The 17,802-nt window shown below is 38.3% G+C and overlaps 1 protein-coding gene across 1 annotated transcript in view; it reads left to right on the forward strand.

The window, feature by feature from the left end:
* Window positions 1-132: 132 nt before the first annotated feature.
* Window positions 133-17,802, forward strand: part of TTC27 (tetratricopeptide repeat domain 27) — a 127,388-nt gene continuing 109,718 nt past the window's right edge. Inside the window, exons 1-4 of the mRNA XM_054822388.1 lie at window positions 133-437; window positions 3,349-3,526; window positions 9,078-9,207; window positions 16,771-16,911. Of these exons, the coding sequence (XP_054678363.1) occupies window positions 350-437; window positions 3,349-3,526; window positions 9,078-9,207; window positions 16,771-16,911 (537 nt within the window). The 5' untranslated portion in view covers window positions 133-349. The remainder of the gene's footprint in view (window positions 438-3,348; window positions 3,527-9,077; window positions 9,208-16,770; window positions 16,912-17,802) is intronic.

The raw sequence follows: 17,802 nt of genomic DNA on the forward strand, positions 1-17,802 counted from the left end.
GGGCTCGTGCAAGGCACGCGACTTCCGGCCGGGCCTGGGGTGGCACTCCTTGGCTCCCGTTCCAGCCCCCGCCCCTGCAGCGCGCACGCGCCTCCTCCCGCCTTCCCCCCTCTGACAGGAACGCGCGCGCCGGGGTGTGCACTCGGGCTGCTGCCGCGCCTGCGCGACGCCGTGCCTTCCCGGCGTGCCTGGCGGGAGTGTCATGGCGGCTCCCTGTGGCCGGTTCCTGCACATGGGTTGAGGGGGCGCCGGCAGCGCCTGTCAGTGCAGGGGTCGCGAGCCGCGGGCGAGGTGGCAGTGGTGGGGAGCGGAGCGGAGCGAAGCGAAGCGGGGCGGGGGCGGCGGGACCATGCTGGCCCTGGAGCGCTCCCTGCTGAGGGGCTTCCTCAGCGCGGCGGAGTCCCTGGAGTGGAAGCAGGGAGAAGTCGCGGCGGCAGGTGAGGGGAGGTCCCGGACCGGCGGAGGGAAGGTGCCCTGCCGTTGTGCGCGGCCGTTGCTGTGGGTATCCGGAGCCACTGACATGTCCGACTGCCCCAGGCCGAGCCGGAGCCGCGGCTGGCGGCTCCCTACACTCGCGCCCTCTCCGGGGGCGGTCGTGTTCCCTTCTCCCGCCCTTTCTGCCCCTCGCCAAGTTCCGGGGGGCTCCTGCCGGCGCCGCGGGGCGGGGGAGCCCCGTTGGGCTCGTCAGGCTGGAGGAGCGCGAGGGGCGCTGCCGGCAGGGCTGGGGCGAGAGCTGCGGCCGCCGCTCCGGGGCTCTCTCGGAGTTTCTCGGCCGCTACCTGCCGGTCCGACGGGGCTTCAGGTGGCGAGGCTGCGGCAGCGGCAGTCCCTGCCCTGCGCTCGGTGGCTGGCAGACGCCCCACAACCCAGTTCATGTCGGCACTCGGCGGGCTTTTAATCACGGTGCTTCCCTCGACGGCCTCATGACCCGCGAGTGAAAGACGACCTGTTTGAATTTCGCAGTGATATGAAACTCTTGTAGCAAAACATGAGGAGTAAAAGTCTGGCATGAGCTACCTATTCTATATGTTATTAGTTACTTAGTCGTAGTTGCTTGTGGGAACATTGGAAGGTAGTCTCTTGAGGGGACTTGATTAGGTTGTTACTGGCTTTCCTGCAGGGGAACACAGCAGCTTTTAAAATGTAACATTTGTTATGAAAAGGCACTTCCATATTTCAGACAGGCTAGAAATACGGTTGTGCTCAAGTCACATGCCATGCTGTTTAAAACATTCAGAGGTTGTAGCATATTGAAAGACTCATTTATCGTTACCCAAGCACTTACTGAATTTTGGAAAAGAACTGTACAGACCTACTCAGCTCTATTTCCTAATGTTATTACTTCTTGTTTAACCTTAACCATTGTACTGTCCAGGAATGTTAGGTGATGTGACTGACATCTGTCAGATCTGTCCTATCTTTTCACTGAGAGTTGTTTATGCTGTTTGTAGTGTGTGTGAGGTTTTTTGTTTGGTTTGTTTTGTGGTTGGGGGTTTTTTTTAGTTTTGTTTTTAAGTAGTGTGCTGCTGCAATATGTGGAAGACTGTTGTTGAAGAAAGGTATCTTGCAGTAGAGATAGAAAACAGTGGGGTTTGTGAGGATTCTTAGTTGTCACTTAAGTGAGTCCTTCCTATTGATGATCCTGAAACTAAATTTAAAGACTGTGACCCTGAATTTGTATGGAGTCTTATAAGAAGCTAAACACCAAATCCAAGGCAGATTTTATGCACTTACAGTTTTGTTACAGCATTGTCGGAAAGAGAAAACCTCAGTATTCTTCGTTAATGTCCTCACAGCCAATAGCTGTTCCTTAAGCTACAGCATAACCTGTCTGGGCAACTATAATCCAATATAAAGAAGTTTAGTGAAAGAAAGTCTCACCAAAACATAGATTAGAGAAAGAGTTTCTTGTTATTTCTGTTCTCTGTGAGAGTATGATGTCAGCAGGGCTGAAGAACCAATTCTATTCTTTTGTATATGCCCTTCCAGGTACAGCTTAAAGTGTTAAATCATCTAGAACAAATGATCTCTTACATCATTCAGTTGATCATTGTTGTAAAGAACAAAAGTAAATTGTGGTCAACAGCCTGGTCCAGAGAGATTAGAATGAACGTATCTCTATCACCCATTTCTACCAAGTCATCCATCGCTGCTGTTGAAGTTGGTTCTTCACTTGTTCTTCCCATACATTTGAGATTTAGAATACTTGTTTTAGCTGGATGATCTTGGGGCTGGATCTATACCTGTGCTAGCATTAGATTGCTAGCTCGAGTACTAATATTAGTGTAGCTATGGTAACGCTGAGTGCATAGGAGCTGCAATTCCCAACTGGAACCACAAATTAATATTGAGGCAGCTATCCTATGCGGACCTCTGCATTTCCTCAGCTACACCATTACCAGCATCTGTATCAGTTAGTATAAAACCAGTTAGTACATCTACATGAGTTGTAGCCACAGCTGCAGCATACACAGATACTGATTTTTCTCAAGAATAGACAGTTTAAACATGGTGAAGTTGTTTTAACAGCTGCTGGATTGATTGCACTGTAGCATATCTGAAGAAAAAAGGGAAGATACCTTGTGTGAACAAAGCTTCTTAGGAATTAAATATATAGCACTTCATGACTTCCATTTGTCTTGAAAGGTTTCAGTAGACAAACATTCATGGATCCAAATCAACCCTAGTAGTTACTCCTAAGAACCTGATTCCATATGCGGACTTCTCATTGAGATAGTAAACTTATCATAAGAAAATAATTCTTTTATGAAGATAAAATCATACCGTCTGTTCTTTGTGAATGTGCTAAGCATTTAAAGGAAGGACTGAGTAGTTTCTGCAGTTTTACATGAGAGTTTATTTACTGAACTCTTGCAAGTATTGAGCCATTTTTATTTGTCGTGTTTTCTCTAAAAGGGTTCTCCAGTCTGTGAAATTATTGTCTTGTCTATAGGATTTTACTGGAGCACACTCATGTAAAATATTTTGGAGGAAGAAAACCCTCTTGTGATAAGTGAAGTTGTCTTCAATATTTGTAGTATACATGTTTGAAAGGCAATTCATGTATTTACTGTGAAATTTCAGTGCAAGTTTGTGTTTTACATTCATCTGACAGTTTGTATGTCACTAACATTCATACAAGTTCTGTAAAATTTATTTTGAATAAAGTGACGTCTGCTACTGCTGTTCTTTAGTTTCAATGCAACTACACTTTTACTGCAATGTAAATGAAGTTTCATTCCTTGAAAGAGGAGTGGTGTATGTTTTGGTTTGAATAGCTCTTGTAAGACAAAGTTGTTTCAAAATTGACACTGATTTTTTTTTTCTGTTTTCTTTTTTTTTTTCCAGAAAGTGGATCATTATTGCAGTTGATTTTTGATGGGAAATATGAGACAATATTTTCAAATTCAACCATCCAGAATGTTTTCAGTGCATCTTCCGTGACAGAGGAGAATATTGACAGTTACTTGGAGAAACAGATTCTAGCATACCTGGACTGTTCTGCAGAGGTTGATAACGTGGAAAGGTGGAAATTATTATTTATTATATGGAAGATCAATAGAGGCCATGTTTGCTTTTTACAAAAGGCATTTTTTTTTATTTTATATGTGACACAGGGCCTCCAAAATTCTTGTTCTGAGAGAAAAACAGAAAATGGGTTTCTTGGGTTGTTCCCCCGCTCCCTTGGGGCATCTATTCATTATCATTGTTTTCTCACTGTATGCTTTTGTGATATGAGGGTTTGTTGAAAACGCTATCTTTATTTACAGTGATTACCTCTGAAGCTGCTAGTTTAAAGAAGCCATCAAATGTAAATTCATGTTGTCATGTATCATCAAACAATTTTTAACAGTTTTCTCTCTGAAACATTGCATTACATTTATGTGACTACTTGAAGTACCGTGTAATGTTACTGTCGAGCAATGCCTGTATTTCTAAGTCTGACTTATAGTAATGTCATTCTACTCTTCTTAATGTAAAATGATTAAGTTATTACTCATGGATGCTGTTTATCATTTAATTATTTTCTTCACAAGACTGTCTCTGATAGATTCTGTCTGATTGTATGCGAATATGCGAATTCTTGCTGTTAGTGAGTCTGACTTTAGTGTTTACAGTTTGCTACATAAATAGTGAACAGACTGAAATCTATCACACTAGGAATAGTAGAAGCAGAAAACTATATATATGTGCATAAATATATTTGTTTATTTTAAAAGGTGAGGGTGGGAAAAAGTTTTGCTGAAACAAGAGCAAAAGATAAGGAAACATAAAGGTAAAAAGAAAGTAAGAGAAGGGTAATGTATTGCCAATAACTGTGGCTGAGTACAAATGGCTGTGCTTTGGTATGGCAGACATAAAAACAAGAGTGTTTGCTAAAATACCAGAGGGAAACAAACAGTTGGCACCTCTAAAATGTTGAGCTGAGATTTGTTAGTGATTATAGTGTGTCAAAAGCTTATCTTCTAGTGTGGTATACAGTACGATGAGCTCCTGTTTTCTGATTTGCAATGTTCAGAGGTTGTTCCCATGCATTTTTGTCTCTAGGCATTTGTTTGTTTTTGTGGTGTTTTGGTTTTCTTTCTTACTTTTTTTGTGTGTTGCTGTTAAATATTAGGTGGAGTTTAGATGGTAACACAGTCTAGAGAAATTTTTTCAATACTGCTAGATTCCGTCATCTTGTAATAGTTTAAATAACGTGGCAAGAAAAGAAAGATTGGTCAGGGTTTGAAACAGACCAAATCCTGATCTTAATCACTGCTTGAAATGTGTTGCTGCCTTTTATGAACCATTCAGCTTCTTAAAGACAATCATAGTCTATATCATGCTCTTAATAATACTTTATACATATCCTGTCATTGCGATGTGTCCTCTTCTGCTCGACTGTGAGCTTTTATTGGCCTGTATGCCATTTATAGGGCTGCACTGCTGCTGTCCTACTGCAGTCAGCAAAGCAATTTGTTCCTCAGGTGCTCATACTCCAGCTCTTTGGTCTTTGAGTTTTTTCTTGTTCCCTCTGCAACTCTAGGCAGCATTGGAAGCCCCCTTGCCAGAAGATCTGGAGGCAGATCTGCAGTATTTAGCCTTTCAGAAGCAGACAGAGAGTTTTGTGCCCAAAATTACAGCCTAGAGTTTTGTTCAAAATTAAAGTGTGTAGTCTTCAAAATGTATCAGTGTCTGCCAGAAATATTTTTTGTTTGTAGCAGTCAAGTGAATTTTTCAAGCTCCATTAGTAATAATATAAGAAGCTTTGAATGATATTGGTGCTGAAGGAAGACAGACGTGACTTTCTTGTGATAGAAAAACTACTGAAAGACAGATCATTTCCTATTTTATGTAGGCATTGCTTACAGCACTTAAATCTGTACTATGTTTGTTTGTCTCCAGTGACTTTCCAGGTTAAAATGTGTTACACAGTTATTTTTCCTACCTGCAGGCCTTCTGCCCCTTATGAAAGGAATTAATGACCTTCCATTGCCTTTGGTGAAAATGTTAATTTTCTTTTTTCCACTGAGTGATTCAAAGGAAGTGCAGCAAAACTCCAAGTTTTAGCTCAGAAAATTAGTCAGACACTGGTTTTCTTGTGACTTTTAGTAGACTGGCTTAGTTCAACTATATGCACTTTTTTTTTTTTTTCCCCATGAACTGAAAGTTGTAATTCTGGAGATTAAAAAATGCAGTTGGGAGTTGAATTCAATTGGAAACAGAAAGTTGGATAATGTTAATCTTATTCTTTTAGAACAATATATACACAGTACAAAGTACAGTTTTATAATAGAGTTAAAAGAACTCTTAAGGAGTTCTTTTTCTGAAGCTAAAACTGAGCAGCTTGAGGGCAAAACAGCTCAAAATTTGGATCTAGATTATAATTGCTTTGGACATAGCCTGTAACTTTTTCCACTTTCAAATCCATGGTTCTGTAAGACAAATGTTAAGCAGTATTTTAAAATTTGCTGCAACTTTTTCTATCACTTTAACTGCTTCCTTCCCCTGCTCCAGACGTTTTTTCACTATGGCACTTTTAACCTTTATGGCTTAAAAATGAAGTCTCAAAGCATTCCTTACAATAAACTTACTGAATAGGAGATTTTTTTTTTTTTTCCTGTTATCACTACTCACTTCAATGGTTAACAGTTATCTTCTATGGAAAACGTAGCTTCATAGCTGTATTTTAAATCAGCAAATTGTAAAGGATGAAGCAATGGTATATATGTTAACCATATAGAGGGGGAATGCCTTTTTATTTTTTTCATGAGCTCCATGTGAAGGAGATGCATTCACTGCCTCACATAGTTTGATTCAGAAGACTGGAAGGAAATAGTGTGCAGGACACAGTAAAAAGCTTGTTTCAAAAGAGCTTGAAGGTCTCTTGTTATGTTTGATTCCAAAATGTAAAGGAACAAGGAAATGAGCACTAAAACTTGTTTTTATTGACCATGTATTTACTACTTTTACCTTATTCAACATATAAATGAATACCAAACTTTCCAAAACAAATCCATACAATAAAGCTTGTTATTATTTTCCAACTTGAACACTGAATGGTATTTCTCTTGGGGCGTCTGGTGGTTGGCTAACTGATGTGCTATATATATTGAAAGACAAAAATGAAGAAATTCTTGCTATTTCTGTAGCTTGCTTTGATGCATATGAATTGGAAAAAAAAAAACAAACAAAAAAACACTATTCAGTGTCTGATTTCGCTTTGACTTTTCTTCTGTAATTTCTGACTTCACTAAAAAGAAAAGAAACACTCCCAAAACCTGTAACCTAATCGCATCTTAAGCATAGCCCGGCTATTGAGTATTTTCTCACTCTTATATTTTGTTTGTAAATTCTAGCATTATATGCAAATTCATTATTTTTTCCAGTACAAATGCTCTATTATTCTTCACTTTGTGCAAAATTAGGTATAGTGATATGAATATTACAGTGGAGTGCGTATAAGCATCTGATTTTACGTCATGGATCACAGTCCTACTGGACTTGGTATAATCAGTTGTTTAAAAAAAAAAAAAGGCAGCAAAACCCCCATTCGCATAGAGAAAGTAAGAACAAGATGGGTGGATACAGGCATATGTCTAAGGAAGTATAAGAAATAAACTATGTAGGTCACCATAGTAAGTGGGACAGTAGCAGCAGTCCCTCTGCTTTTCAGGCAGCACAGAAGAGCGTTTTTCAGGCAGCCTTTGGGAGGTGAGCATTTGCAGGTCTGCATTGTAAGTGTGAAGGGCAGTCAGGGAGATGGAATGAAATTTTTTTCTTGGGGGAAAAAAAAAGGAGGGGATAGGCAAAGAAGACTAGCATTTGTAGGGAGTAGAGCTTGAGATTGACTTTTTGATACAGAGTGAATGAGAAGGAGACTGGAAGTTGGTCGTGAAACTGAAAATGGGGAAAAAAATAAATTGGTGGTGATGACAAATTAGCCAGTGGAAAGACAGTATCCCAGCCAAAGTAATGGAATTGGTTACCAGTTTTAGAGGCCTTCCACATGGCTATAACTGTGTCAAGACTTCAAGCAAGTTTACCTGCCAGATAGATATATATCTGTAATGTTAAAATAAATTTTAAAATATTAGTAGAAATAATAGTGTAGATGATAAAATAATGACAATGAGTCTTTGAAAGACTGAAGTGCATCTGTCAAATTGCAGTGCAGAGATAGTTGATTATTCTGTATATGATCTTTCCTTTCAGAAGCTTTGAAGCATAATTTATCATGGGAGATTAATTAGAAAATGTGTATCTATGTGGTTGTTTTGTGTGTAATGGTAATAATTTAGTGTACAGTAATTGTTAGTGCTTTGTGTTCTTGAGTTATTTGGAAGTTTAATGGTAATCTTAGATATGTATTCAAATAATATTTGCTAGTAGATAGTTACTGATTGAAAAACGACAGCTAGTAAATGTTATCTCGTCTCATTCGACAAGAACTCTTTATGCTAGTCTTTGTTCTCTAATTCTCCTGAAAACTCTATTCTTTTTTATTTTTTTCAGACAAGCATTCCCCACACCTACTGTCTCATTGTTCTATATCTTTTGTCATTCTTGCCCACCAGCCACTTGTTCATGTGTGGCTTTTCTATTTGACTTTGGTTTTTTAGGAGTTGTATAACACTTTATCCTTTTGTTTCCATTTGGAGGACTCCTGCATCTTTAAGTCTCTGTTTTACGGGGGGGGGGGGGGGGGGGGGGGGGGGGGGAACACCTAGGTTTTTCCAATTCAGTTGATGCTTCTTCATATACCAATTTTTATATCAAACCAGCACAATTAAAATGTTAACTATTTGTAGGCAGGGGACATGTTATATATGCGACAGGGCCCTTGTTGGCACATGACTGATTATAACACAGTAAGGTTCTAAGTCATTAAGGAATCATAAAACAAACCAGAAGTTTGTGTAAATCTCCTAAAAGTCTGCACCTGTTAAATTGACCATTAAATTCTGAGGGATTGTGCCCTGCCTTTTGCAGACCACATAGATTATTTGTTATTCTAGGTGCATAAAGAAATAATATGATAATGATGTTAGATGAGCTAAGTCTTCTAAATAAGGAAGACTTTACCATACTCCGTTTCAGGAACCAACCAAAGTCTCATAATTGTTTTATTATCAGAGGAAGTGAAAATAAACAGCTATGTCAAAACAAAAATAAACATGCTGTTCTGGAACATATGCTAGTGCAATATCTTTTCTCTGAAAATGAAAACACTGAGAATTAGATGTATCATAAGAAAATATAACAACTGTGCAATAGGCAAACGTGATGATCTACATCCTATGCTAATCTCCTGACCTCTGATAGTTAGAAACAGCCTTATATTTTGAAACATATGAACTAATTCTGCTTCCAAAGTTTGTTATTAATTACAACCATTATAAACAAAAATATTTCCAAGCCTTGTAGTTCATGTGCATTCTTGAATACTACATTCATTGTATTTTCCTAACAAGAGTGATTTTTTTGTTTTTTTAAGGCTGAGGGTTTTGAATTAGTACAAGAATAAATCAGATCTTGTAGCCTTAATTAAAAATGTAATATGTTGCTAATTGCTTTTCTTATCTATATTGCAGGCAGAGGCTGATGTTTCTACTTGGTGTGGGCAGTTTGCAGCTCTTTGTTCAAAGCAATTGGACTGGGCCTCCTGTTCAGTTAAAGCTTCAGGACTTTTTGCCACCTGCATTGTTACAGAAATTCTATGAGGTATACTTGGATTTTAATAAGCTGTCCTTTTATAGTCATTGCTTTTCCCAAATAACCATAACATATGTGTCAGAGAAGGCATATCTGTGAGGTGCAGTGCTAGAATGAATTGCTTTGATCATTGATACTACTGGCTGCTATTGCAAGCATCTTCAGCTGTATCAGTTTTATAAAGCGGTGTCCTAAAACTAGTTACTCTGTTTCTGTACTTAAGAGATTTCTTGCTGGAGATGTTGATTTTGGGTGGGGAAGATATGTTTGTTCTGTTGGAGCATTTACTCAAAGGGCATTTGCAGTCAACAAACTTTTTATTTATTTATTTTGGGATGTGTTCTTAGCTGGATCAAAGAGAGATATTCATAAATGGCTTAGAAATTTTCCCACCTTAGGGTAAGGTAGAAGCTGCATATGTTGCAAATAGCAGAATATCTGGCAGGTGCTAAGAGAACAGTAGATTTGGGTGCTCAGTATCCTGTTAGGCTCATGGGTGATGCCAAGTGAATTGTAGCAGTATTAGTACAAAAATGTTAACTTAAATAGAGCTTTTGGAAGAGGAGGGGAATATAGGAGAAACTGAGTACTGTCAATTTTATTTGCTTTGGCATCTTTTTGTGTAAATAACTAATTAACGCCATAACTTTTTTTTAGAGATGCATAATATTGTGTCTCATGGCAGTACCACACTCTGTCTGATGACTCTCCTGCACCTGTGGTTCAGCACAGCTTACTGAGCATTAATTTTTTTCTTGTAGTTAAAGCTATGGTAAAATACTGATTACTGCAGAGCATCAGGGAAGAACATATCACTAATCTCTGCTAATGCTAAATCTACACGAGTTAGAATTTGGAATTTCATTGCTCACTGTCCATACCTTATTCACAATGTAAATGCCGTGAACTGTGGAATGAGAGGAAGTTTGAGTATATGAGAAGTTTCACATAAAACTGTTGAATCTGTGTTGCATTGTTGTGGCATGTTTTTGTAAGAATTCCATAATTCACAAAGTCCTGCCCTAGCTTCGTTTGTAAGGTTGTATTTCTAAATAACTAATTCAGATACAGTATCTTTCACCTTTTTTTAAATATATGTTTATCAGTTTGGTTTATCTTTTAGAGCCGACATAGTGTGTATATAGGCTTATTTTTTTTGGATTTTTGATACTAGAAATTCAAATCTCATCTTCTGATGATGAAGTAACAGTGGAAACTAAATGTACTAAATCTTCTAGGATATGAAATGAGTTAGCAGAAGTTTTTAGATTTTGCTATTTCTGAGGGGAAAATTAGTTCAATTTGCCTTTATATCTAACAAAAAAAAATACAAACTAATTTCTTTCATTCTCCTTATAATTTGTTTATAATCTTTAAATTACAGTATTAAAATATTCTTATAATCTGTGGATTCTGTTTACCGAAGAACTCTAATATTCTATGTTAGTGTGTATGTGCAGGCTGCAGTCTAACACAGAGGCTGCGGCCCAAGATGATAGTCATACAATTGCTGTTATTGACAGAGTTCACAGACCTGTAAAACACAATATTCGTAATTTCTACTAACCATGCCATTTATTTTCTGTCTTAATGAAAGAATGAGATACTAATTGCCTGTTGAGTAAGCGAATACACGTCTCCTGTTACGTTTCTGCTGTGGCTGTGAATGTAATGCATTGAAAGATGTTTGCTTATGCAGAGGTGGTATTCCCGAAACTAAACTGGCCAGAGATTATAAAGGAAAACAGACTTCAGCATACTTGATTTCTACTGATTACTGCATCAGACTGATATTGCTGCAAGGTTTAGCTATTTGTGCATTCAGGCAGAAGTTTACCTTTATTTATACTACTGCTATCTATATCTTCTGAAATATTAGTGTGGGGTTTTTTTCCCAAGAGTACTAAACATTTATGTGCTAAAATATAATATCAAATTCTCTTCTTTATTAAATGTCTTAGTTCTAAAAAGCTTTTGTATGATTTGAATTATCTTTATGTACTTACTTTTCTTTCCAAGGATTCTTAGTATATAAACACTCTGTAAAAATTAACATCTCGATAAACTGATTATTTTTGTGCTTCCATTAATCCAGCTTTCCTCTCTTGCATACACAGATATTCAGAAAAAGTGGATTAAAAATATAGCTCTAACTTTCTCCATCTGTTGTAATCTTCGATATTCTGTCATCAAGACTGATACAATCCCTTTGTAAATAGACCTTCAATTTTTCAAGCTTTCAGGCTAAAATGATCTTTTCCCATGTCAAGGTTAAATTATGTCTTCATGTTTCTTTTAGCCTGCTCTAAGTAATATCACTAACTTTCAGCCTTACAGTGACTCACTTATTTCAGGAATATTTTCAGAACTGTTGTTTTCAGAACAATTTATTGCATTAGTCTTAACTTTATGTTTTCAGGCTATATAACTGCTGCCATTTCTATCCTTTGAAAGTTTCACCTCTGGGTCAGTGGCGTAGTTTCATTTCTGCTCCCAGATAACTTCTGAATGCATCATTAATTTCTTATGAGTGCATTAAGACTGCATGAGACTGTAATTAATTTCAGTGAAGAACAAATAAAATAGCCTCTTTTAGATGAGTTGCTGGTAGGGGCCTCTTGGATGTCTTCCATGAACAATATTGGTGAATATGTGTACATTATTTCCCATCCGCCAAATTGATTCCAGCCTTCTCTGTAAATTATGGTTACATTCATGTACTCTATTAGGATTTCTTTTTATGTCCTGCAGAACGGACTTGTGCTTTTCTCTTTTGAGTCCACACATAAAAGGAGTTCATTAATTTCTAAACAGAAAACCAGCTATCATTTTACTTATCAGGTGTCTTTCAGTCTTCTAAAATAACTTTGAGACTTTACCACACCAGTTAGTAGTCTGACTGATACTACCTTGAGTTTTTTAGTAAGTTGAATGTGTTAAAGGAAGACTTAGAAAACACTGGATTTCAGTTAAAATGAATTAGCAGTTCTGGCTTTGAACTTGTTGGGATTAGACTAAAACGTTTTTATTGAGCTAAGTGCTTGTAATAAGTGGGATATAGTAATGGGCTCCTTGCATCTTAAAGAACTGTCACTGTCTCTTTGCATGTAAGGGAATAAAAGGTACAGAACTGTTGAAGTTGGAGCATATTTATCCTCCCTTAAGTTTCAGAGTTTCTGTGCATTAGCTCATACAATCGAGTTTGGTATTTTCAGTAGATGAACTGGACAAAACTGTGTAGTAGGACTAATTAAAACCACTGATGACTGTACGAATGTTGTGAGGACAAGCTGCTTTAATTGTTTGTTGTCTGATTTTGTATTCACAAGTAGGATATATTTGGTAACGGTGAGAAGCTCCATCTGGAAGAAGATTCCAGTGTGTTAATTGACAATACATGTAAATAACTGGTAGGAATTCTCCAAATACATATATCAACAGCTCCTGCTGGCCTTTTTGTAACTTCCAGGTTGATTCCAAATAATGAGGTTTTGAATGCATTTGAATAATTCCTTTTTCTTTATATTTGTATTGCTGCTTCTTTTATTCATTATTTGATCCTTTTACTGGAAGAGACTGAAATATTACCACACTTCTATTGATATCGATAGCCATGTTCATAATTCATATGAAAAATACCAATGTACTATGTAGTATTACTGTCTCAAATCCAATATGATTCCTTAGCCTTGTTAATTCAATCTGTTGGGAATTCATTTTTCCAGACCGAGATGCTTGACTGCCATTAGCATAAACTAGCCAGAAAGAAGGAATTGAATTTTTAGCTGACTGATGTGCTGTTTCAATACCAGTGACCAGCAAGATACAGGCTTTGAAGGTTTTGTAAATTTCTCCCTCTTGTGGGGAATATAAGGATGGATGATAAAGGCTAAATGTGGAGGCAGAGTCTTGTAAGCAGAGATAATCTGCTAAAGTAGCCTGCAGTCTTGCTCTACATTCCCTTGCTATAAATATAGAAAAGAGGGGAGATTCTTAATGCAGCCATTTGATAAATACTCCCTTAAAAATGGAGCAAAGTCACCCTCATAGGGAATATGAACAAGAGCATTCATAACTAAGTACTTCGACATGTAGCACTCTCAGGGAAGAGTAGAAGAGCTTATGCTAGCTCACCCTTATTATCTTCGGTCTGCAACTCAGCTCTGCATGGGTGACCTTCTTGCTGGTTTGGATCGTGAAACTGGAGACAGCCTCCACTGTAATCTTATCTCCTTTGCAGAAAGTTGAAGAGAGAAGCAGTTACAAAAAAACCCAATTTTTCCATCCCCTAAAGTCTAGAGTAGAGAGGGAATTCTGTTCCAAAGGACTAAATCTTTGGTTGGTAACATCAGTACATCCTCCATTATTCTGGAAGATACATCACCTTAGCTTTGCCAAATGACGAATTGTTGTCTGGTAGTTTTTGTACTGTTTAAAATCTGAGAAGCCCAGTATATAAGGCTTAGTAGCCCCATACAGACAGATTCCTTATTTTATAGTTTGTTTCCCCTGCCCTGGGCTTTTTCTACCTCTGTTTATGTCTGTAACTTAACCTTTTAAGATTTAGAGGAAGGATCTCCAAGACTGAGAAAGAGCTGATGCAGTGTTTGGAAGGCCAGTTCAGGGCAGTTCCTGATACAAAAGTAAAAGCATACCAAATGCTCACTTCACCTCTAGTCACTATCATTAGCAAGAAACTAAAATTCTCATACTCTCTGTTCTCAGAGCTATTGAACCTGAATGGTAGGAGCTTTTTTTGATTATCATCATTACTCAGGTGGTAACAGTTGTGCTGGGAAATACTTTTGAAATACTATGAAAACTGCAAGCTGGAGCTATATCAGTCAATTTAGGACTTCAGTAGTAATTACTTAATAGCCACTAAGATACTGTTTGGAAGTTGAATACATAACCAGCTGTGTTTCAGAGATTAAAAATAGGTATTTAGAGTGAATTGAGCTTCATTTGTCTGTATTTAGTCCAGAGGTGGTTGAACAGAACCACCTGCAGATCCAACAGAAACTAGATGATTACCTCAGAGATTTCTCAGTGTATGTTCATAAACTAATTATCAAGTATATGTTTCCTAAATTTTCAGCCCTTGTAGCTGTAAAAGCTTAAACATCTACCTCTTATATGTAGTTGTTCTCTCATCTTAAAGACTAGCCTAGGGCAGTAAATTCTGTTGTTAGAATTCCACAGTGATAATGTGGTCTTTGAGCAGAAGCTAGAAGAATGAATGTTGGTTTAGGCATTCTCAGCTAAAGCAAAAGGATGTCTGCTTTTCTGTATGGGATTTGCTTCATGGAAAAGAACGTGGATTTGTTAAAATAGGAGATAGCAGTTGTTTGGCTCTGAGACTTGTTGGCTTATTGTCAAGGCTGTGACATGTCATCATCTCTCCTTTCTCCCTCCCTCATTACATTCCTTGTAATGTTTCATTAGCTGGACTGAGCTCTCCAGTGAAAGGACTTGAAATGGGAATTTGAGATTAATTGGTTGCTACAGTGCTTAAACAAGTATAGACTACTATAGCATAGCTGGTTTAGAAAATGGTTCTACAACAAAGCTTACTGCTTCTTTGCTTTCCCACTGAATATTTTAAGTGCAATCTACTTTGATTATAGAACGAATCAAAAGGGAGCAACAAGAAAAAAAGTTTACATTAAACTGAAAATTATATTAAGTGTCCTATTGCGCATGTATTTTAAAAATGAATCTCTGGAAGTACTGAATGATGACTTTCCCTGTCAAAATCGGAGTAGAGATGTTGGTAAGGCTGTTTCTGAATCACTAGAGGTGAGAGGGATCTGGTATACTTCCACTTGGCAGGTTCTTTCCTTTATTCTCAAGCGGTTTGTCAGACTATTGTAACTTTGTTTTCCATGGTGGGATTGAAATGACTGCAGTGATGTCATGCAAGAATCCGCTTTAAGTAAATAAAGTCCCAAATCATTGTCTACAAAGTAAAATTATTTTCAATGTTAATGCAAGATAAATAACTAGCAAACGTAAGCAAATCGGGAAAAAAAGCCTGAATGTTACTCTGTTATTAAAAGTGAACTAGGGGAATAATGTGGCTTAACAACTTTTGTCTTCAGTGTAATCTGTTGGTAAAGGTATTGAAAAGAGTTTCAAATCACTTAGGAATTGAATTATTCATTTAGTTTAAAAAGCTGAAATGCGATTCAAATAACTTCAATCCTGGTTGTGTAGACTGAATAAGAATCTTTCTTAGACGAGTGACTCCAATGAAAGCTGTCATTTAACCTTTTCTTCTTCTCTTTCCCTTCCATTCCCTTTTCTTGCCCCCTTCATACCAACTGAAAACAAAAGCCCTGCCTTTTTTTAGTTTGCAAAGGAAACCTGCCATATGAGAATCGGGAATAAACTGATGAACTGACATCTCCTGAGTCTCAAGATAAACTACTTGAATGCTTTCATTGCATTAAAAGGGAGAGAAGAATATGTGACTGTCAGCTGACAGTCACCACTGAGAGACAGACTCCCTGGAGAGCTACCTCAAGCCCATTAAGTAAAAGAATTACTGTAGGGAACATCATACAGGACAGCATCCAAAGCAGGGGGAGGTTTTTAATTATTGGACAAAGGGAAGAATGGCTCTAATATTGTTGCCCTGATGCCACTCCAACAGGAAGCTCCCTCTGGGGAAAGAAGAAGATAACACATATTGACGTCACTGGAGGAATATCTAGTGTATTTGAGTGCTGAAGGATTAATTTACTTAAAATATTTTATTTCTGTGATTACAAATTGAAAGGCATGGATTTACCAGAAGCTTTTCCCCTTAGATCATGGGAAGGATTATGTTACTGGAATGTGTTTGGGGGGGGATAGTGGTGACTAGGCATATGCATTTCAGGTGGGAGGAAATCAAGAGTCTTTCAAACAAGAAACAAGGCAGAATTCACCATGACTTGGTAAAAGGTTGAGACTCTAAGAGACGGTGATTTTTTTTTTTTTAAATGTCTTGAGCAGACCTTTTCCTTAAATACATAGAATCATAGAATGGTTTGGGTTGGAAGGGACCTTAGAGATCATCTAGTTCCAACCCCCCTGCTGTGGGCAGGGACACCCTCCACTAGACCACATTGCCCAAAGCCCCATCCAACCTGGCCTTGAACACTTCCAGGGATGGGGCCTCCACAGCCACGCTGGGCAACCTGTTCCAGTGCCTCACCACTCTAACAGTAAAGAATTTCTTTCTAATATCTAATCTAAATCGACCCTCCTTCAGCTTAAACCCATTACCCCTTGTCCTGTCACTACACTCCCTCATAAACAGTCCCTCCCCATCTTTCCTGTAGGCCCCTTCAGGTACTGGTAAGCCACAATTAGATCTCCCCGGAGCCGCCTTTTCTTCAGGCTGAACAACCCCAACTCTCTCAGCCTGTCTTCACAGGGGAGGTGCTCCATCCCTCTGATCAGCTTTGTGACCCTCCTCTGGACTTGTAACATGAATAGTTACTTTTCCTAATTCTATATTACATGATTTGTTTATAAACTTGATTCGTTTCCTGAAACTTGTCATTTTTTTCTTTCTTCTTTCAGCCAAAAATGCTGCATGCAGCTATTCTGAAGATGCTGGTTCTAGATGGTGAATCAGTCTATACCTTGACTTCTCATCCTATTTTGCTGCTTATAGCCAGGATAATCCTTGTGAATTCAAGACACAAACTTCCATCTCTTCAGGTAAGAAATATGTGACTAATGATTATGACTGCCAGCTACTCATTAATTGGTTCTTTCATCTTTTCTTCATACCTCATTGAACCAGTATAACTTCCATTTCTTTTTCTGTAGCTCTGAGGTTCTTCCCTCCAAGAAATAGTTCAGAGTGCTTACAATTAAAGACAAGTAACTTTTTCTTAAAGATAAGCTATTTTCTCACTGTGTTCCCCAAAAGAGAAGAAAGATGCCTTCATTAGCTGAAAAAATGAGGAAATTTAATAGGAAGCAACTTTTTAAAGACACATACTTTGTGATGTTATTTGAGGGGAGATGGTAGGGGGGGCTACCCTATAATGCAGCATACATATACTATGTCTGTCCTTTTTAACAAACTTTGTACTTTAGCAAGTACTGGTAAACATTACTGTATGAATTCGAAGCCGTGAGTTCTAGACATGAAGGAAGTCCTCGCTTTTGTTTGTCATTGTCCTCTACCTTTTCTGCAGGCACCCATGTGGTGGTAACCTTAATTCTCTGTTGTGCTTGTACCTTAAAAACAGGAAGATATGGTGAACCTCTTCATGCAAGGGGGTTTGTCTCTACCTCCTTTGTAGTTTAGCAGCAGGCTGGTTGGTAGCAGAACTCCCTGGAACTGAGGGGCTTTTAACAGCAGCAACTTCTCTTTATTGCATTCGAGGTGAGCAGAATTTGGCTGGAGATCAAAATGCCACATGGTCCCTCTTTATGCTTGGCTGACAACATCCATTCCCAGCTGGGTCTTTGTATGAATGATGAATTAAACTGTGTGGGAGATGTTGGCTGTATGGCATTTCTGGAAGCCAAGCTCTTCCATCGTTTTCTCTGTTATTCACAGATGAATGCTGTTGAATTTCAGCAATTGGGTCAGTCAGG

Source organism: Grus americana, chromosome 3 (genome assembly GCF_028858705.1).
Source record: "Grus americana isolate bGruAme1 chromosome 3, bGruAme1.mat, whole genome shotgun sequence".
Taxonomy (NCBI): domain Eukaryota; kingdom Metazoa; phylum Chordata; class Aves; order Gruiformes; family Gruidae; genus Grus; species Grus americana.